The sequence below is a fragment of the Diceros bicornis genome, chromosome 10 (genome assembly GCF_020826845.1).
Source record: "Diceros bicornis minor isolate mBicDic1 chromosome 10, mDicBic1.mat.cur, whole genome shotgun sequence".
NCBI lineage: Eukaryota > Metazoa > Chordata > Mammalia > Perissodactyla > Rhinocerotidae > Diceros > Diceros bicornis.
Genome location: NC_080749.1, coordinates 84,556,835 through 84,578,838, shown reverse-complemented (window position 1 = coordinate 84,578,838; position 22,004 = coordinate 84,556,835). Strand labels below are relative to the sequence as shown.

The following is a 22,004-nucleotide window of genomic DNA, read 5'->3' as shown; positions in this document are numbered from 1 at the left end:
ATAATGTTTTCTAGAAACATCCAATAAAAAGACCCTCTCCTTTTCATTATGTTCAACAACGTCTTAACAACAGAAATGCATCAAATAAAGATGTATATACGTTTTCTGAGATTTCTTATTTGCTAACTGGCTTTTCCTTCCACCATGCACTCTAAGATTAAAATGGAAATTGAAAATTCATATTTAGGTCCTTGAAATCAATAGATAATTGACACCAGTTTCTTAACCTGATCACTGAAAAGGACACTCAAGTGACTGAAATGGCGTGTGGCTAGGATGCTTTTAGCATAAGGGGGTCTGTCACTCAGCCCTTGATAACCTAGATGTACTCACCATTTTATTGTGGTTCTAAGATTAGGCTGGCTGACTGTGCTGTCATCTAGAAATATTGTTGAGCATGAGCTATACTTTTTAGTAAGCTGCCCTGGAGATACCTGAAGGGGAAGGGAAATAGAAGAAAACGTCACAGTAAGTTAAACCTATAGAAGTGTGTTTTTTCCTTGGTTAAAATGTCAAACGATTAAGCATCAAGACTTTTCTTACACTCCATGAACTGCTTGAGTGTGACTATCGTGTGCAGCTCCATGGGAAACCCAGTGGATACTCTAACTTCCACAGACGAGATGTGAGGAAGGGGTTATAAAATGCTGCCCTTGATATAGTACCTATAATCAAACCTGCCAAGCACCTATTATAAACTCCCTTTATAATAACGTAAAAAATTTAGGATAAGATTTCAGTGTTTTTTTCCTAAGCAATGAAAAGCAGCTGAGATTTTCTATTTTTACTATTCATTCACTACAATAAAATGTGATGCCTTACACAATACTGAAGCAAGAGCATTTTATTGCAGTAAATGAAAGCCAACAGTAAATGTATTAGTTCAGGAGACAGCGTGACAAAACATTTTCGAGACAGAGCCTCGTGCACCAGGGCACCGTCATCACTACCAACACGCTAGGGGCCACAGGTCTCTCTGGGCCTCAGCTGCCTCATCTGGAGGATAAAAGAGTACTGTTTTAAGATTCTCTCACATCCAAAAAACAGGTAAAATAACTCTGAGAATTTAATTTTCACTTCATGTTTAGATAAGACTGTCATTACATTACTCAAGTGAGAACCTTAGAGAATACTTTCCACTCATTTCAAAATTATATTAATTCTATTCTATAAGTTATTTGACACTCATCACACTTTCCTGCCTCACTCATGCTCTCTCCGTCCACACTGCTTTTTTCTTCCTCCTTGTCTCTCAGCAAGCTTGAAACCATCTAGCTCCAGGATATGTTTGCCAACAGCCACACCACAAAAAGTGTCCCTTTCTGCTCGCTCACACATCTGGTTTACCACGTGTCACATGACATCAATTGCTTGCAGGGTATTCCCTGCATAAGAAAGTAACCTTCTCCAGGGAAGAGAGGACTCTTTCCTCTCTCCTACCTGCAGGTGCTGAGCACAGAATCTGGGACAAATCAGGATTCCCACAAGTGTTTGACAAATTATTTAAAATCAATTACAATTGGAAGGTAAGTCTTTCTACAGATACAAATTAGTGAGAATTTATCTGCAGTGGTATTGGAGAGGTGACAATGAACTTTTTGAGACCTTCTAGAGAACAAACTATCTTTAAAACACTTTAGAAGTATCCATTTATTTGTGAAGAGCCCAAGAACACAGCAATAGTAAAATACTGAAATCGCCTCAACTATGTGAGGACAATTCTCTTCCTTAAACTGAGGCCAATCACCAAATCACAGTCATGGTAAGCAGTTGACAGTAACAGTAGCATTCTTTAATACCACAGAATATCAACAATTTTAATACTTGGTTTGTTTGTTTAATTCAGATGAGCCTTCCTTCCTTCTATTGATATAAAACAGTTTTCACCATGCTGTCACACTCTCCCAACAGTGTCCCCCACAAATACACAAAAGATGAGGCAGAGAAAAAATCTAGTTGATGCTTTTTAAAATACAAAGCATTTAAAAACTGCCAGTAGCCAATAATCATAAATATCTATATGGTACATAAAACACCATTTTTCTTGTTTCAGATGTTTTACTACACTTATTAACAAAAAGTTCCAGACATTATATTTTTGAAAAGTATCACATTTGGAGTACTAAACTCAAGGTAGAAATGTTTTAACTATACCTAAAACTCTGATATGTTCCTTAAGCTATTCAATTAATATGTAATTTAGTTTCAGAATCTCAAAAAACAAATACAGCATGAAAATGAAAATTCATTAATTCAAATACTTTTATTCTGAATGGAAGATTATCTTTTAAGGTCACTACTATTAGGGTGTAATATGACATACACTACACCATAAGGAAAGTCAATTCTGACCAAACAGCTATATATGGGAGGAATAAAAAGAATAGGAAGGAAATGCACCAAAATATAGATGAGTTGGTAGAGCTGTGGGTGATACTTGTACCCATTTTCCTCTACCTAAATTTTTTTTTCTATTATGAATGTATATTGGTTTGTCTTTGAAAATATTAGTGCTAAAACATTTGAAAATTTTAATTAGATGTGGTCCTTCAGCCCTATGGGGGCTCATTTAGTGAATTAGCAACTTACAGTCTACTGGCTAGATCCAACCAAAGAAATACTGAACAATTCCCCATCCATCCAGGCTTACTCCCAACTACTCAAACTTTTCAGTATCAAGTATCTAATACTTACTAGAGAGTGGCAGAGTTAAGCCTCTGAGCAAAGCCAGGGTGTATTAACTGCCACAGCAGGTTACTTTCCCTTCATCTTGCTTGAAAATTTAAGACAATTGTCTTTATGGTTAAAGCCTTACTATTGCTGGCTCACAACTTCAATAAACTACACTGACAAACGTAGGATATAAAATGCAAATACTAAAAAAAAATCAAACAGCAGAAAACACTAGTGACAGTTCAGTGTTCACAGTTATTATCTCAGTTGGTCACTAGCACAGACAAGGACAAAGAACAGTATTTATCTCAGTCATTCAGCACCAATGACAGAACAGAGGGACTTTCACAATCTTTAAGAAAGGGAAGGTGTCACTTAGAAGACTTAAGCTTCAATGGCAAAGACTAGAATGTAGTCATGCCTAGACGTCTAGTAAGCTACACCCCAAACCTCACCATCAAAGGCCAAGTGCCTACTGAAATCCTGCCCCAGCCACTGACTCTTCCCACTGTGCCTCCCCGTCTCATCTCAACCCATTACAAAATAAAGTGAAGTTCACTCTTTTCTCTCCCCTTTCTCACAAGTTTTAGATATGTTTATTAAGAATTAATTTTAATTCTTTAAAACTTTTAATTAACTTAAAAATTTCTAACACTTTATGCATTAATGAAAACTACTCCATCTACGTTACACATTAACGGGACAATACGGCAGGGTGCCTGGTTTAAACAGAACTCTTAATCAAGGCCTTAGCAGAAAAGTGTAATATGCTAATTATTGGTACAACCAAAAATACTGTCTGAATTAATATCATTAATTATATTGAATTAAAAGTTAAACTTCAATTTACACTTTAAAGATAGGTTCTAAGTTTGAGTTAAACATGGTGGACTGACCACAAGTCTGTTTCCTCTCCCCTGCCTTTCAGAGATATCTCATTAGAAATAAAGGCATAAAAAAAATGTTATACCATATACAGAATAAACAGCAGATGGTTTTTAATGTTTGGAAAATGAAAAGACTAGATAAAGGAGTGGTAAGGGACACGGCAGAACAGACGAAGCACAACCTTGGTGCCTTCAGACAGTGACTGGGACAGGAACAAGAAAGCCAATTTGTCTTAGAGAACCCAGGGCAGGCTCAGAATGCAGAGGTTGGCCCCCAAATCCTTGCAGTGAAGCCCATCATGTAACAGAAGTCTTGCTCACTCATGGTGCTTCCATTTAGATCTGAAGAGACAGCCAGGGACCACCACACATTTGAGGGAAGCCTCCAACAAGTAAGAGAGACCAAAATAGGAAAAAGGAATTGATGGGAGTGATAAAATTCAGGAGCAAATGAAAACTTAAAACAAATACTCAAACACTCTCAGAGAGATGAGAAATTGCATTGATGAAAGAACCAAATGCTATTTAAAAAAAAAAGAATGGCAGAATATAAAAGAACTCTATCAATTAAAAATAAGATAGACAAAACAAAGTATTGAATGAAAGGATTAGAGCATAAAGTCAAGTAAATCTCCAGGAAGTAGAATAAAAAAACAAAACGGAAAACAGAAAGGGAAAAAAATCAGAGATCCATGCAGGAATATTGGTCTAAGAGTTCCAACATCTGAATAATAGGAATACTAGGAAAAAGAAAGAACAGAGGAAAATATCGAAGAAACAAAAAAATTCACTAGGAGAGACAGTCTGCAGACTTAATAGCCCCAATAAAATGAAAAGGTCCATACCAAACCATATTATGCAATTTCAGAATCCCAGGGATAGAGAAGGTATTAAAAGCTTCCGGAGGAGGGAGGAATGGGGGGGGAAATGACAAATTGGTAACATACAATGTATCATATAATGTCATCAGCTTTAAGAGCAACACTGCAAATGAGAAGATAACAGAAATGTCTTTAGAACTGCAAAACTTAGTTTCCACCTAGAATTCTATACTTTATCAAAGAGAAGTTTCAGAGAAGCTAGATTTCTACAAACTTCTGCCCATGTGCTCTTCCCAGGGAAATGTGCTCCAGTAAAACAAGGGAGTATACCAAGACAGAGGGAACCAGAGAATCTAGGATGTACGGGATTCAACACAAGAGAGCAGTCATGTGAGACCCCAGATGACTCCAAAGAGATATCCCAGGAAAACAGGCACAGAGCAGGCCCACGGAAAACCAGTCCATAATGGAATAGGGTGACAAGGGGTCGGGGAAGGTTGTCTCCAAGAAAAAAGTGGAACAGATGTGTTTAGTAGATGGAAAATATTTCTGATAGGCATGTGACAAATGTTACAACATTTGGGGAAAATAATAGCTGTTAGAAAAGAGGCAAGTCTGGGCCGGCCCCGTGGCTTAGTGGTTAAGTGCGCGCGCTCTGCTGCTGGCGGCCCGGGTTCGGATCCCGGGCGAGCACCGACGCACCGCTTCTCCGGCCATGCTGGGGCCGCGTCCCACATACAGCAGCTGGAATGGATGTGCAACTACGACATGCAACTATCTACCGGGGCTTTGGGGGAAAAATAAATAAATAAAATCTTTAAAAAAAAAAAAAAAAAGCAAAGAGGCAAGTCAATATAGTCAGGAAATTAATTCCACAATAAAAATGAAGAATTATTAATTAAGTTAATGCAGCACAAATGTATTTCTGTCTGATAGTCATCATTCTCTGCCAAATTACCAGATTGTTAGGTAGGGAAAAAAAAAAAAGAATGTGAAAGCAGGAAAAGCAGGAAGACCGGCCAGGGAGCTCCTTATTGCATTTGGCTGCATGAGATCACGCTGGCCAGGAAGAGGGGGATTGGATTTTCCTGGAGAAGTGCAGAAGCAGTGAGATTTCAGTAACATTTAAGAAAAAGAATGAAGGGTGTACAAAGAGGTGGCACAGTCAGAGAACTATACAGCTCAGCACTGAGGTATATGCACAGCCATTGCATTGATTCTGATTTAATAAAAACCAGGATATATGTTGAAGAAACAGAAGGAGGAAGCCAAGCTTTCCTGCTATGACAGGAAGTCAATAGATAGTGCTAAAAATTAACTTAGCAATTATACTTTTGTTACTGTCACGAAAAATTAAGATTAAAAAATTAGGGCAAAAAAATTTACGGCAGATCTTTCTACCACAACCATGATGTTGATCTTTAACTTAAGTGTCAGAACTCTTAAAGAATGGGCACTACTAAGTCAAGGACTTTCCTGAATATATTTGATAATTAGGAAAACAGAAGAGAGTTAGAAAATCTACAAACAGAGGTCCATGCTAGTAGTGCTGGGTCCACTGCACTTCTTAGGAGCCACGGCAGACAGACTTTTAACTCACACCATTCGCTTCTTACTTCACTGTTCAGCCGTTTACTTACATGGTTTACATGGCTGCTCTTCCTCTTTTCTCGCACTAAGAACAAAAAGAATTAACCGATCAATTCTAATACCAATGCCACAGAAAAATAAAAGTAGTTGCTAATTTTCTGATGGATTACCAACATATAAAGTGAGATAAAATTCCATTCTGTTTTTTTAATATTTCCAACAAAATTTATAATTTAAATCACCTGGCAAGATGAGTCCCACAAAGCAAAATCTAAAAACTTAGTTTTACTTTTGGACCTAACAGATATTCTACATTAGGTGCAAGTGAAAAGACTCTCTAGATACAAAAGAAAAGGGCAAAGCAGATTAGGCCAGGTGAGCAATTTAGCTAATAAAAACGTTTACCTGTTGCATAGCTGAACCACTACCCAGTAATAGTTTCTAAGTCTACATTTACACACAGGTTGCTTTAATTACCAGGATCTAACAGCTGACGGCTCTAAGAACCAGTTTCTGAACAGGCACTAATCTCGAGATGCACCAGTACCCCTGGAAGCATGCTGAACCACTTACTGGTAATCAACTAAAATATTTTATTAAAAAAATAAACGGGTCTTTACACAACTGGAAAGTTAACATATCTTAAATTTAAATTTTAAAATGAGTGTGCTAACCCAGTTGAACACATATCTACAGCACACCAAGTCATTTTGCTCTACCAAAGGCCAGAAGAACAAAGCTCCAAAGAGGTCTTGGGCCGCACTTTGTCCCCACACTGCCTCCTTTACTGCATCATGGGCAAGCACTACATATGATGGAGGAGAAAGGGACATGATAGTTTTTCTTTCACTGTCTCCACTCTCTCTCTACATGTGAGCAGCCCATGGCTCTGGAACAAACTGAGAAACACCAAAATCCTAAGCAGAAATGATCAGCTCAAGACAGGCAAAGTATACACACTATGAAAACACAGGTTAAAAACCTCCATTTTTATTGTGCTGCATTACATCAAATACTATGGAACCCTCACTTCTTGTATTCCTGCTGTCATAATCAACTAAAAAACCTGGTTATGTATGGCTTTTTAGCAAATAAACTGGATTTAACATCACATTAAGGAAAATAAGCCGGCAAGCAGGAGCACTACCATCCTGCAGTTCTGATTCTCATCCTAAAACAAGCAGAACACAGGAAACTGCACTAGTTTCACACACTGAGGCTAACCTGGGACACGCCATAGGGCATGGCTGCTCTGATGTACCTGGCACAGCATTATGTCAGGATGAGAAAGTTCTGAATAGCTTAAAAGTTCTGAGTAGCATACATCTGGATGTGAGAGAGGCTCATTTGGTTGAGCACTGTGAAAAATGGGACCAAAATCACAGATTCAATCCCTATAACTGGTTTTTTTTATTTGCTCAAATGAAAACCTGTGACCTAAATCCTATCATTCATCTTTAAAACGTGTGCTCTTTGGAGCAAAGGGAAAAGGACAAAGTAGTATGGAAAAATAGATCCCATCTAAACCATGTGGCCAACTGACTGTGTTGATCAAGAGGCAGCAACAAGTGTAAACAGATAGTCTCGTGTTCTCCTCACTAAAACAGTGGCAACTAAAGGAAAGTGTATCATCACATATTAAAATAAGACAAGTGAATATATGAAAAAGTAAAACATTTAAACTAATGTATGAGTTCTTCTAAATACTTTCTATAATACACAAAAGCAGTTTCAATTCTTTTCTCAGGGGAAAAAAAAATATTCTCTTACCATCTGTTTGAGATTTGCTCAGGAAAATTGTGCTTGCCCTTGGATGGTCAGAAGGGTTTGATTCCAAAGCTAAGTCTGTACAGGAAGAAGAGAAAAAGGTGTGATCATTTAGTTGTAGAGAAATACATGATTTTTAAATAGCTACACATCAATTTTAACTACTTTTAACAATCGTGGGAAGAGTTTTAAGTAATGATAAAAAGCCAATTTTTGTAAAGGTAACAATATAAAAGTTCTACTGGGAAATTGCAAAATTATAGAATCTCTCCATACATGTGGAATAAAACCAGGCTTTGTTAGACTTTTTTTTTTTAACTTGCACCTAAATCATCTATGCAACTTTTAGATGAATCATATATGCGCCTTCCCCCTCCTACTTATCAATTAGAAATATGCTGATATTACTTTATACTGATATTACTAGCACATTCCAGAAACATCTCAAAAATCAAGTTATATGCTGTGGTCAATTACTGTCAGATACCAGCTAATACATACGTCAAAACCAAGTGACTGTTTTTTTTTTTTTTTTTGGCAAATGTTCTTTAGACAATCAAATGGCAAATTCTAACTCCATTCAACAAATGAACTCATTTAGTCAGCTGTGATTTATTTGGGAGCTATTCAACATGACAGATGTAAGAGGACTGCATAAAAGTTCAATGTTCTAATCTTTAGGAACATTTTCATGATAGAAAGTGATTTTTAACTTTTGCTCTCAATTTCCAAAGCTAATTCTCATTTCTTCCTTCCATGCCATATGATTAATTTGGGGCTTCAATAAGAGTCCTTTCTGGAGCAGATCATGGGGTTGCTTGCAAAAACTTTTAGCTGTACCTACATAAAGACAGGTCTGCCCGCAGTCCACCTTGTACCAACGTGGGACAGTCTTCTATTTAGGCAAGAATACAAAACAGGAACTTGAATTTTCACAAAAGAAAATTTGCCACCGTATGGGATAATAAGGTTGCCATTAAAAAAAAACCAACAACCCTATGACACTCCTCGGCAATATCCATCTCAAACCATATAACCAATCTTGTAAGAAACTGGACCAAGATCCTGATAGAGTAATGGTTAAGGCAATACTTCACAAACCACATAATAATTGTTCTGTTTTTAAAAAGGGAGTTTGGCAGTCAAATAGAAATACACTAAATCCCTGGCTCTTAGAGAATCAAAATGCACATTGATAAATTAAAAACATCAGTCTAGTAGTGAATACTGTCTAATTCAGCATTTCACAGATTTATCTACCTAGAATCCTTTTCCTCCTCCAAGTAATAGTTAGAATCTTGCACAAACATAATTTGGGACTTCCTGGTTTAACAGGAATCTGAACCATCCACTTTAACGGTACTGCCAGCACTAGAAATTTACATAGCTAAACCAATTGCTTTGTTCTTCAAGGAAATTCATTCTCTGAATTTGAAGTTTATTGAACTGCTTTTGGAGAAACTATTCAACATTTTTATGTAAAAGACCCATAAAATTATTTTCAAGTTTTTTTCCCCCACATATTTGAAAAATACATTAATTCAGTTGTGCACAAAGTGACAGGCAAAGACTTTCACAGCTGCCTCTAACCTAAGACTTCTGAAAGGATTCATGACTACTTCCTACCAAAAAGAAAGCAAATATACTGCATTTGAACCTAAAAAGCAAGCAGAAATGTTTGCATTAGTAGCCACATTATGTATCAGTGCCTATGGCACAATCAAGTTTAATTAAAAGTTTTCAACGGGAAGTCCAGGAAAAGCAAGTACCAGAATCAAACGAGGAGCAGGCTTAAAAACACACACCACACACACAAAACACTCCCGGAAACCAAGATGTGCTACTATGGATTTAAACACAAAAATCAAGAGTTGGGGTAAAAGAAAGGACCACACGCAGAAAAAAAGCAAAATTAGTCCAGTGACAGTAAACAAGCTGGCACTCCCACTACCCTACCTAGGCTTCTAGGATGGGCACGTGCCCCATGGCTGCCCATCACTCACAGCTGCCCTGGGACCTCCAAGAACCAGAGGAGAAAGGCGGAGCTGGACTCCAGGAGCCTTAGCTAGTCTGGAGCTGCTGGACACTCCCTTTCAGGAGAGAGGAACAAAGAAGAGCAGAACTGAGACAGGTTCTGAGAAGATCATTTAATTCCTGGGTCAAGTAGTACCCAATTTACTCCGTGAACTCTGGTTACACAAGTCAATATATTCTTTTAAATTTAAGCTATTTTGAGACAGATTTTCTTTAACTTGCAACTGAAAGAGACCAGGTTAAATCAGCGGTACTGATGATCCCACTAAGGATGGGGATAGGTAAACGTCACCTGCTCATTCCTTCAACAAATAGCTTATCACGAACAGAAATCTGCAAGAGCCAAAATAACGCTTTGTTTAAAAACTACCCATAAACTCACAATTACTTTTAGTAACTTTTCATGTCTTTTTAAAACAAATAGCTCTAACGAGCGTACAATTCATGCCCTATTTGTTACTGAGAAGCGATCTCCACCCCACTGCAGCATATTTACGGCTCGTTGATACATAATGGCCCATCAAGTGTACTTAGCCAATCCTCTGTTGTTGGGGTTTAGGTGCTCACAAAGTTCTGTTCTTATATTATGAGGAAACTCTTCAGGCAGTTTTTTTAAATAATTTTTTTTATCTCATTAGGAAAGATCTTCAAAATGAGATGACTAGACCAAAAGGCCAGATCATTTTCATGGCTCAAGGTATAACACTAAATTGCTTTCTATATTATTGTATAATGCAACCAATCATACCAGTTTTAGCTCCTTTTTAAAGTATCCACCCCAGCTTTGGATATTTTAAAAAAATTTCCTACTAATGTGAATGAGGAACCTCACAGCCTTTCATTTGCATTTCTTTGATTACACAGTTTGACCATTTTCCCATAGTTAACAGCGCTATTTCCACTTTGGTGAGTTGCCTATTATTTGTATGTACCGTATGTGTTGTACCCACCAGGGCCCGAATGTCAATTTGCATGAGGTTTTCAGAAAATATTAATCTTCTGTCTATAGCCTACAACAATTTTCTACCCACATACAAAATACAGGAAGATGGACACAGATGTTAGCTCAGGGCTAACCTTCCTCAAGCAAAAAGAGGAAGACTGACAACAGATGTTAGCTCAAGGCCAGTCTTTCTCACCAAAAAAAAAAAAGAAAAAAATATTTTCTTTATAATTTGCACTTTTTGCTAGTGACAGATACCACAACACTATACTATAAAATGGATATTTAAGCCATTACACAGTAAACATACACAAGCACTCCATTTCTGCACTGTCCATTAACTGTTTTCCCAAGAGCCCAAGGAGACTATGATAAACCAGACTACACTATTTTCACTAGCACAAAGGTAAGACTGCCAACTATTAAGCAAAGCATGACCACCCCCTCCCCAACATGCACACATGCATGCATGTGTACAGTGATTTAGAGAGATGTCAGGAAAATACTGTGCATCTTATACATGAATCTTTCCAAAAATTATTTCTTTAGAAACCTCTAAGAATGTTTTAACCTAGGAGAAATATTCTTGAGCTCATGACTAGGGGTTATGATTAAAATTGTATTTTAAGACCCACCACTTTTGCATTATCAATTTAAATTGCAACTTAAATTGACAGCATGATAGGTTGATGTAGGAAAAGTATGACTTCAAAAAAAAAAATTAAACTCCAGTCTTAATGTAAATATTCCTCGGAGGAAGAAATCTGTAAAACACTGACATCAAATATTGCTTTTCCTCAATCTAAGATTCTATCAGTTGTAAGATTCATCTCAATTGCACAGATGTTAAAAATGTGAAAATACAGGCAACTTAGAATAAATGAAATGCATTACTAAAAGGTTAAAAGTGTTAAAATTATGTAATCGTAAACTGTCAAAAATAATTCTTCCTTGTCAAAATATCAGCGGGACAGAGTAGTGACCAAGAAAATATTTGATAGAAGTAGCCTATTTCAGAAAGATTGATTTCAACATATTCCAATTAAATAGAAATGTCAGCAGTTTCTGGGCCACCTGCTGGGTACCTGTTTACTTAAGGCTTCCTGCATTTAGTGAACTGCTTTGTCACCCCTACAGTGTACACTGTATTAGTTTTATGGCCCACAATACAAACATTTCGAGTCCTACAATTACATATACACGGATGATTTTATCTCTTTCAGTCCACACTTTCCACCCCAGTCAGGTACTTCCTACCCGGTAGTCTTGAGCTGGCTTGCCTCACCAGAGGGCACACAGCACGCTCTTGCGTCCCAAAGTCGACTGCTTACTTGAGCCTTGCTAACTCTGGCTTCCAAACCACTTCTGTACTTGCCTCTACTTTGGTTCTCAGTCTTGCCTTGTTTTAATCCTCAATTCATGTGCGTGACCATGACTGAGATGCGACATTTCACATAGTGAAGTATATATTTTTTCCTTTATATATTTCTAAAGAGTGCTTTGCTCAATTTCTTGGACTTTTAAGAACATTTCTGGCTTCGAAGTTACCTCCATTTCATTTCACGTTATGCAATGTTACTGTTTTAACCCTAAAGCTTAATTACTTTAATACGCTAAAAAAGGGGGGCAAGAAAAAAGGTAGCACCCAAAGCAGCTGACTTAATGCGTCATCCTATATATTCTGTTCCTGTATGCCACAGATCTGGAGTTTACATTCCTCTTCTATCAAGTCTCACTTTTAAAACTATGGACACCTCAACTTGTACCTCTCAGAGCCTGTCTTCTCCTATGTAAAAGATATACTTCTTCTACTACCTAACTCGAAACATTGTTTGTGACAATCAAATGAAATGCAAGAGCAATCTATATACTATATTAAGCACAATAAATGACAAAACAAAACTTTCACAAATTACTTCAAAAGCAAAAAGTGAACATTTGGCATTTCATTGGAAAGTGTATGCAATGTCCACTCATAACCCATACCCAACTATCATCTTAAGCAAACGAGTGCTTTGGCTACTCACTAAAGGGAAAGGGACGATGGTCACAATCAGCAAGAATTTCTCCCAGTTTTTGTCTTTTTTTTTTAATAAGCAAATACATATTTCCCCTGCTCTGTGCTGTAGATCAGTGTGTCCTCTCCTTGCTTTTTTCAGGTGATCACTTCATAGCAGTAAAGAGATCTTACTCTTTCTTTCAGCTCCATGTTCTCCATTGTGTGAATGTACCAGTCCCTTACTAGACATTTGAGTTATTTCCAAAATTTTGCTTTTGAGAATAATGCAACAAAAACTTTGTGAATGTGTGGTTTCATATTTGTGGGTTATGTCTTCAGAATAAATTCCTGAATTTAGGATTTCTGGATTAAATGCATCTGCAATGTTGTGAGATTGCACCAACTTTGCCTTCATGGGATAGAACCATTTTGCATTTCCATCAGTAATTTAAGAATGTAACTGTTTCTTCACAGCCTCACCAAAGAATGCCGTGCCAAGTTTACGGATTTTCTCCCAATAGGAGAGAAACTACAGTATAGTTTTATTTTGCATTTCTCTTATATGTGAAGATAAGTTTAAGGATCATCTGCATTTCTTCTGTGACTTGTCCATCCGTATTTTTTTTAACCTACTTTTAGATTCACTTAAATTTCTTTAAGTCAGCCTATTTTAGGCCCTTATAGTTTTTTGTTCCTCTCACCTGAACTACGGTACCACCCTTGCCTGCGTTAGTCTATTCTCACAGTAGCTGATCTGTTTTTTGTTTTGTTTTGGTAAGAATTAACATGTTTCCCCTGTATATAATCCTCCAGTGGTTTCCCATTACAACTGGACTAAAATCTCTATTTTTTGTCAAGGTCCATTAGGCATACAAGGTCTTAATCCACCTTTCCCTCCTGGCATCCCTTTCACTCTGCTGCAGCCACCCCCACCTCCTTCTGTCCCTTGCCTGCACCAAGCGTATTCCCACCTGAGGAACTCTGCATGGAAGCCTCTTCTCCCACATCCTCACATGGCTCCTGCTCACTTTTAGGACTGCTCATGTGTCACTGAAGGAGAGCAGCTGTCTTTAACCACCCCATGTAAAACTGCCCCCTCCTCAGTGCACTACCCTCCTTTATTTTCTTCCCAGCACCTCACTGCCTGACATTCTTGATTATTCATATGTTGTCTGTTCCTAGGGCCCTCTAGAATGCAAGGACCTGAGTTAGGGTAAGGGCTTTGTCTTGTATACCACTGTTCGTCCTGCATCTGGAACGTGCCCAATAAACATCTCACTGTTTCAGTGTACCCAGTACCCGTTATGTTTCTCCCAATTTTCCCACATCTTCAAAGATTTCTTCTAATGCTGTCATCTGATTTGTCATCTAAGACCAGCATTACTTTCAGATCTCTTAGAGTGGTAGTTATTCAGAACTAAAAACACGAACAGGCTACCAAGAACCACAAAAACCTAAAAGAGGAATTCTAAGGTGCAGTGAAAAATCAATGATAATTTTAATTTGGGATAAGAACATTTAATGTTAAAATACCTTAACTATAAAATGACTCATTCTATGTATTTAATTGTCATAAGACAAAGTATATCATCTGAACCCTACAGGGAGGTACAATGCATCAGTTTTTACCTGTACCCCCAGAATGAAGAATTATAACGGGATTGTGTGCTATTTTAGTATAAAAGAGGCCCAACCATAAAGGGTGGGGAAATGAATGGTGCTCCAACCGTTCAATGGTACACTAAACAGTTACCAAGAGGTGTGTAGCAGAGCTACATGTAGTTGCATGGAAGTACATCCTGGAGCACTCTCCAGGTGTCAAGCACACTTCCAGGAGCTTTATATCATTACTTCTCTTCATAACAAAAAGTTACAAAGCAGCACATAAAGAGTGATTTCATTTTTGTAAAATAAAATGTTATGTTTATACACATACAAAAGGTTCAGGAAGAATCAACACCAAAATATTTATAAAAGTTCTGGACGTTCTGAGTATGAGTGAATGACTTTTCTGTATTTTCTAAATCTTTTCCATCAAATATTTATTATCAAAAAAAGCAAAAAAAAAAAAAAGGTTTAAAATAGCTACCGGAAAGAGGAAAGATCCATTGCTCAGAGGTTTTTCCACATCATATTGCCAATTCCTTCCCTACTCACTCAGTGGGAGGGGGAGGAAGGGGTCACTTGAGAGAGCACCTTTAGCCAGCAAATTAGCAAAGCTCCTGAGGTCAAAACACAAAGGTCTGCATGAACAGTTGGTGAGTAATAATAAAATTAGGTAAGAGGAACCTCACGTCTTATTTTGTTATTGATACTACCACGGGTTATACTGGATACACTGTTAGATAAAGGCGAGGTAGCAGAAAAACTCTTGTGAGTCCATCTGGAACCTACGCTAGGTTCACAGAAACAGCTCTTCGAAATGGCTCAAAGAAGTCATGTTCTTCTGAAATGTTTCAGAAGAACAAGGCAGAGTATCATTTATGTATGATTTCGTCTAAGTAACCAAATAACTCAATTCTTCATTGTACAAGAGCCAAAATGTTTTACATCTAAATAGGTATTTCTCAGTTTCCAGGGAAACTGATATAAAACTGTCTGAAATAAAGACATTAAAAGCAAACTTTCAGTGTGTCTTACTTTATTTTTGGTGGTCTGACCTTGTTTCCATGGAAACTTAACAGGCAAATGCTGAAACTGGTTTCTCTTATCACTTGATTGAATGCCAAAAAAAGGTTTTTTAAAAGACAAATTGAAATGAAATTTTAACTATCATCTTAAACATAAAAAAGTAAATTCTGTACTCATGAACTATATTTTTTCAATTTTTCTGATTTAACACTCCTTATCATAGTCCTATGCTTAATGCTTGGCACCTTATCTGCCCTCTTACCAGCTTCTCCTAATGTTCCTCTGTCCAGGGGATTCTTAGCTTCAATTCGAGGTCACCAGAACAAACTCTAAAATATATCCACTTGTTTACCTGACTGGTAAATTTAGGCTAGTTCATGATTTCTACTTTTATTCTTATCCATTGTAATGAATTTATAGACATAGGATGGAGAGGTGACTGTGGCTTCTGAGTTGTGCACAATGAACCTTGAATGGAAATAAGCCTGGAGTAAGACAGGCCTACCTTATGGATGTTATAAAATATAACATGCATTCTAAAGAGAACTGAATCTGGCATGTCTACCACCTCCATGTCATTCTCTTCTGCTCAGGAGCTGTGTTATACAGACTTTTCAGACCTCTAAGTCTCAGTTTTCTCATCAGCTGTATACAGAGAATACACGCAGACCTTATTTGTAGCTGGAGGAGCCAAATGAGATATACACACGAAAACGTGTCATAAATCTTAAAGGACTATATAAAGGTCCTCTTTTGGTCTCTCATCCAAGACTGCCCATCTACTAACTGGTCTGTAAACACCACTCAGAGGCTTACCTTACAGACCCAGGCAGAGCAGAAGTTTTCACAGGTCCTTACAGGCTTTGTGATTTAAGGTACAATTAATTAATTCACATAATTTGCTCATTCTTTCACAATATTTGAATATCTGAAAAGGGAGTATTTCCCAGTTACAAAGCCACGACCATCACATAGGTGAACTCACAGGCTTAATTATTCTTACTTTTGAAGAAATTAAGAGCCCAACTAAAGTTGAAACAGAGGAGGAGCTATACGACTTTTCCTCCATGAAATAATCTCTGGCATTTAAAAACAAACAAACGGACCCACGGGCTTTAACAGCTTTACGATCCGATGTTTCCTATTTCAAACACAGTATTCATCCAAGAGCCACGCTGTCATCCAGAATTATTTTTACCCAGACTCATCTCTTTCCAAAATTCTAGACGCAAAAATCGAAACACCCTCCCCGCCCCCGGCCGCTCCGTCTGCAGAACTCTCTCCTCAGCGCTCTTCAAGCTGCCCGGGACTCTGCGGGCAGGAGCAGGGGACGGGGTGACACGGAGACACACATGCCCGCGCAGGGCCCGGCACCCCGACTCCCAGACCTCTCCGCCACCCAGAAAGCGGGAGGCCGCTCTCGGGAAACTCGGAGCGGCGGTGTCGGGGCCGCGCTCCCGGCTCACAGAGGGGCCGGCCCGCGTCCGCGCGGCCCCGGCGGGCCCTCCACGGGGGCCGGCCGCGCTCCCCGCTCACAGAGGGGCCGCCCCGGCCGCGCTGAGCCCGCTCTCCCCGTGCTCCTTCCTTCCGTGTTCTGGCGGCAGTCGGGAAGAGCGACGCGCCTCTGGGGCGACGGACCACCCAGGTCCCCGCCCTCTCCGCGGCCCCTCCACCGAACCTGCGCGCCGAGGACCCCGGGGCGGGGCGGACACGCCCGGGTCGGGACCTCAGGGTCCGGGTCCGGGGCGAAGGCCCCGCGGGTCTTCACACGGCGGCCACCCGCGGGCGGGCCGTGGGGCGGGCGGGGGAGGGCGCGGTGGACGCGGGGCCGGCCGCCGCCTACCTTCGGGCATCTCGCGGTCGCTGATGTGCTGCAGGTGGTGGCCCTCGCCCGCCCCGAGGTCCGCCTCGCCCGGCTCCACCGCAGCGGGCGCCGCCGCCACCGCCGCCGCGTCCCCGGCCGCCGCCTCGTAGCCCTCGGGCCCGCAGTCCCGCGCCGCCGGCCCCGCGCGCCGGCCCGGCTTGGGGCTGGCATTGGGGGACACGCAACAGGTCAGCGTGTTGCCCATGGGCCGCCCGCGCCTCGCCGCGCCCCCTCCCCCACAATGGCGCGGCCGCCTGGCCCCGGCGACGCCCGCCGCCCGCTGCCCGCCACGCGCCGGCCGGGCAGGGCTGAGCCCGCCGCCCCGCGCCGCCGCCCCGCAACGACCAGAGCGGACGGCGGCGACCGGCCGGCTCAGCGAAAAGGGGTGGGGACCCGACCGGCGCTGGAGGCGCAGCCACTGCCGGGAGAGAGCGCGGCCGCAGCTCCTCCTCCTTCCGCCGCCGCCTCCCGACTGAGGCCGCTCGCCCGGCGGCTGCCAACCGCGGCGCGCCCCGCGGTCACCAGGCTACGGCCGACCAATCATGCCCGAGCTCCCGGCACGCGCCCGCCTCCCAGCCGGGCACGTGACCGCCGCGCCCCGCCCCTCGCGCTGCCCCGCCCGCCCCGCGCGGCGCGGGAGCGGGGTCCCTCAGCGCCGGTGCCGGCCTCCCCCCAGCGCGGGCGCCGGCCTTGCAGGGGCGGCGGGCGGGGGGCGCTCGGGGGGCCGCCCTGGTCTGGACAACGGGCTCCATGGAGGCTACCGGGCCGGCTCGTGAGCGGCCCCGCAGCCCGGCTCCGACAGCGGCTGCCCTGACGCGCCGCTCCCCGGGCTTGGTGACACGTTCGGTGGCCGCTGTGTGACGAGGCGCTCCCGGTCCCGCCTTCACAGCGCTGGTTCCGCCCGCAGCTCGGCCGCAGCACCGGTCCAGAACCGGAACCACCGGTTCCGCCTGCGGCCGTGCGGACGGACTCGGACACGTCACCGCCCAGCGAGCGGGACCTGCCCGCCGCTCTTCCTCCTCCGCGCAGGAGGCCCGGCCTGCCCCCTTCACCCCCCGCGCCTAGAAAATGGGGCGCCGGAGAGGGGCACAGCCCCGCTCCCGTGCGGAAGCTGGGACGACGGTCGGCACCGGGCGGGCCCCGCCGCGCCCCAGCGGGCGCTCACTCGGCCCTCGGAAGGCGCCTCCCTCTACGGAAGAAACGGACGCCAGCACCGCCCCCACGGCCGCCTGGCCGCTGGGGTGCGGCCGGGCCCGGTCCAGGTGTGGGTCCCCGCGGCGCCTCGTCGGCGTCCTCAGGACACGCAGGCGGAAGGACGGCGTGGGCGGAGGCGACAGTGCCGTCGGGGTGTTCCGGGAGGGACGCGTCTCCGGTGGCCTGCCAGGTGTGTCCCTCCCTCGACGCGGTCTGCGCGCCGGCCTGTGGGCGAGACGCTGCCTCCGCGAGCTCCGGCACGGGGGCACGGGGGCACGGGGCACGGGGCACGGGGGCACGGGGCACGGGGGCACGGGGCACGGGGGCACGGGGCACGGGGGCACGGGGCTCGAGTCCCGCCGTCCGAGGCCACCGCCGGAGAGCGCTGCAGCCCGCGATTCCGGCCTCGCGCCCCTGACCCCGAAGAGCGCGCTGGGCAAAGGGGTCGAGTCGCATCTCGGAGACCTGAGAGCGGCCGCGTGCTGCGAGGTCGAGGAGTCCCTGTCGCACGGTGTAGGGAGGTCACTCCACGGTGTGGAGGAGCGAAGGGAGCCAGGACAGCGGCGGAGAGCCCCTCCGTCCACCCCGGAGAGCAGCGGCCCCGCTGGGGGCGGCGCGGGCTGACGCGGAGGGAGAGGACCCGAGACCGTCCGGGGAAGAGCTGGACACTGGATGTGGACCGAGACGCGAGGGGAGCGGCACGGCCGCCCGGGCTCTGGTTGGGGACGGGGTGGGCAGTAGTGACTTTCTCCTGGGTAGAGAGGCAGGACAGGAGTAGGCTTGGCGAGTGGACATCATTTTCGTCTCCAAGTGGACCGTTGAAATGGAGCTCTCTGGTTGAAAGTTGGATATAAACCTCTTTTGACTAAGTCCGTTTTGTGATATCCCAACTTAAGTTTTCGAAAATAACACATATATTAAATCAAACCAGAAAAAGTAATTGGGGAAATTTCCTAAAGTTGTTATGCAAAGAATATCACATTTTTTAATGATTATTTTCATGGAGCAACTTGGAATCTATGGTTTTAGTAAATGAGGCATCCTATGTAAAATAAAACTGTTCAATGAAAACAACGTTTGAAATTGTATTTTTTTAGAGTGTGTAGAAAGTAACTGAAACGATGGTACAGAAGTGATTGCCTTGAGAGGGTAGGTATAACGAGAAAGGAAAGAAAGAAAGGAGACTCAGACAACAGGGAGATTGAGGTGGCACGTCTGTGAAGACTGCAAAGGTGAGCAGTGGAAGTCCAGGGACTGAGTGGTAATGAGGAATGGCTGATCAGGGGAGTCCCAGGAGGGTGGGGGTTACCTCTGCCTCTGGGTTCTGTAACAGGCAGTACCTAGTACAGGGCCTAGCCGGTGGGAACTCAATACGGGATCCCCTGAACAGAGTCAAATGCAGGAAAGCTCCAGGTGCCTTGGCTGTGGCAACCGGGTGACTGGGGATGTGTGTGAGCCAGATGGCAAGCAGGGAGTAAAGAAGTGAAGAGGAGGTGAGAAAGCAAAGTCTGGGACTGAGGGCTTCTCCTAGACATTTAACTGAAAAGAGATGCAGTACTAGTTAGAGGGAGATGGACAGTTAAGGATGCTTATTTTTTAAGATGGGAAAAAATATGAGTATATTTATGTGTTAAAGGGTAAGAGCCAATGGAGAAAAAAAAGTCTGAAGTTAGAAGAGAAGGGAGAATTAACAGAGCAAGGTCCCCAAGAAGGCTGAAGTGCATGCACTCCAGAGCAGGGGTAGCTTAGCCTTGGACTGACAGAAGAGCAGAGGGAGCGAGGACCTGTGTGGCCAGAGACACGTTTCTGGGAGAGTAGAGGCTTAGGAAGAGCTCATGGCATAAGTCCTATTGTTTTCTGCTTTAATAAGCTCTATCTGGAAAGCTACTGTGGGAAAGAGGATAATGTGTAGAGAAGTCTACACTTCAGAAAAGCTTGGTAATACCTAACAAAAATCAAATGATATCTTCCCTCAAAGGTGGATAAATTGACGAGAAATTTGAGCAAAAACCAAGGAGCTCTAGTATAAATAGATACATCACAAAAGTAGAAGATGGGGCTAATTACTTCCCCCAGATAGTTAAAAGAAATAGCAACAACTTTTAGGGAGAAGTAAAAACAAAATTAAGAAGAAAATGACATGTAATTGCAACAAGTATGAATATTCACAACCCTTTAGTCACATAAGGGATCAAAAGGGGGCCAAAAGTTGTGTTCTTCTCTATTAGAAGGATAGCAGGAGGAAAGTCACCTCAAAACTCAGGGAAGCAGGGATGATTAATATTTAATGGAATTGTTTAAAAGATGTAAGTAAGGTTTGGGGATAAAAATAGGCAATATATTGGGGCTGGCCCTGTGGCGTATTGGTTAAGTGCGTACCGATGCACCGCTTGTCGGGCCATGCTGTGGCGGCGTCCCGTATAAAGTGGAGGAAGATGGGCACAGATGTTAGCCCAGGACCAGTCTTCCTCAGCAAAAAGAGGAGGATTGGCATGGATGTTACCTCAGGGCTGATCTTCCTCACCAAAAATAAATAAATAAATAGGCAATATGTTGAAATGTGGGAAACAGGAATGGGAAAGGATTCAGTGAAGTTCAGTTTCAGTGAATGACATCCTGTTAAATCCTTAGGACCTAGTGACTGCATTCTGTGATAATAATGATACCATCTGAAGTCCAAGGAATGTTATTAGATACCATTTTGGATGATTCTTGTAGACTTGAAACAATGCCTAATATTAAGTTACAAAATAGTGCCTGCATTTAACAACAGACACACACAAAAATAGATACCCATGACCTTGAAAATTAAAGAATTTTAAACTTGCTAAGCAGAAAAATATTGGGAAGCATTGTTTTGAAAATATTTTGTTCGAAGAGAGCATTGGAGAGCATTAAGAAAAAGCCCTGTCCTATGACAGTGGCCAGTCTGGGAGAGCTAAGTGAAGCAAATAGGAGTGATGTGGTTTGAATTAAGCCACAGTTTGATTCTGTGACAGAACTTGAGATCTTGCATATGCCTACTTATGGCTGAACTTCCCCTGGGAGGACTTGATGATTAGTGTTTTACATGGGCCTGGAGTAAACTCATTCATTTTATTCATTCAATACCTGAGCCCTTACCACATGTCACACACTTTTTAGGTGCAGGGGATGTTCCTTTGACCAAGATAAACAAGATCCCTGTTCTCATGAAATTTATCTTCTAGTAGGGAGGTCAACAGACAGTGTTGACCGTCACACCTCAGACTCATGGCCCAGGATGGCTATTGAGCTCCAGCTATTATATCTTCATTCCAGACAGCAGAGTGGAGGAAGAGACAAAGGGAGATTTTTTGGAAGATCCACATAGCACAATGCCTTACATATCTTTGGCTTAAAGCTTAGTCACATGGCCACACATAGCTACAAGGGAGGCTCAGGAAATGTAATCATGTAGCTCAGTAACTACTGTAGAACGGAGTACTAGGTAATGGAAGGCACAGATTGTGGCATAGAGTGCTATACCACAATCTGTAAGGGAAGATTAGGGAAGTTTCAACTTAAAGAATGATCGTGATACAATTTCGTAGCCCTTTGCAAGCAAATATGGAAAACTTAT

At 42.7% G+C, this 22,004-nt stretch overlaps 1 protein-coding gene across 2 annotated transcripts in view; it reads right to left on the bottom strand.

Annotated features, from left to right (window-relative positions):
• The window catches only part of CCNYL1 (cyclin Y like 1), a 35,944-nt gene extending 18,362 nt beyond the window's left edge, over window positions 1-17,582 (bottom strand). The window contains exons 1-4 of one of the 2 annotated variants that reach the window (XM_058549713.1): window positions 17,189-17,582; window positions 7,742-7,816; window positions 6,022-6,056; window positions 334-434 (exon numbers count right to left, since the gene is read on the bottom strand). In XM_058549713.1, the coding sequence (XP_058405696.1) occupies window positions 334-434; window positions 6,022-6,056; window positions 7,742-7,816; window positions 17,189-17,414 (437 nt within the window). In that variant the 5' untranslated portion in view covers window positions 17,415-17,582. The remainder of the gene's footprint in view (window positions 1-333; window positions 435-6,021; window positions 6,057-7,741; window positions 7,817-17,188) is intronic. The other variant, XM_058549714.1, reaches the window with a different exon arrangement.
• Window positions 17,583-22,004: the final 4,422 nt, after the last annotated feature.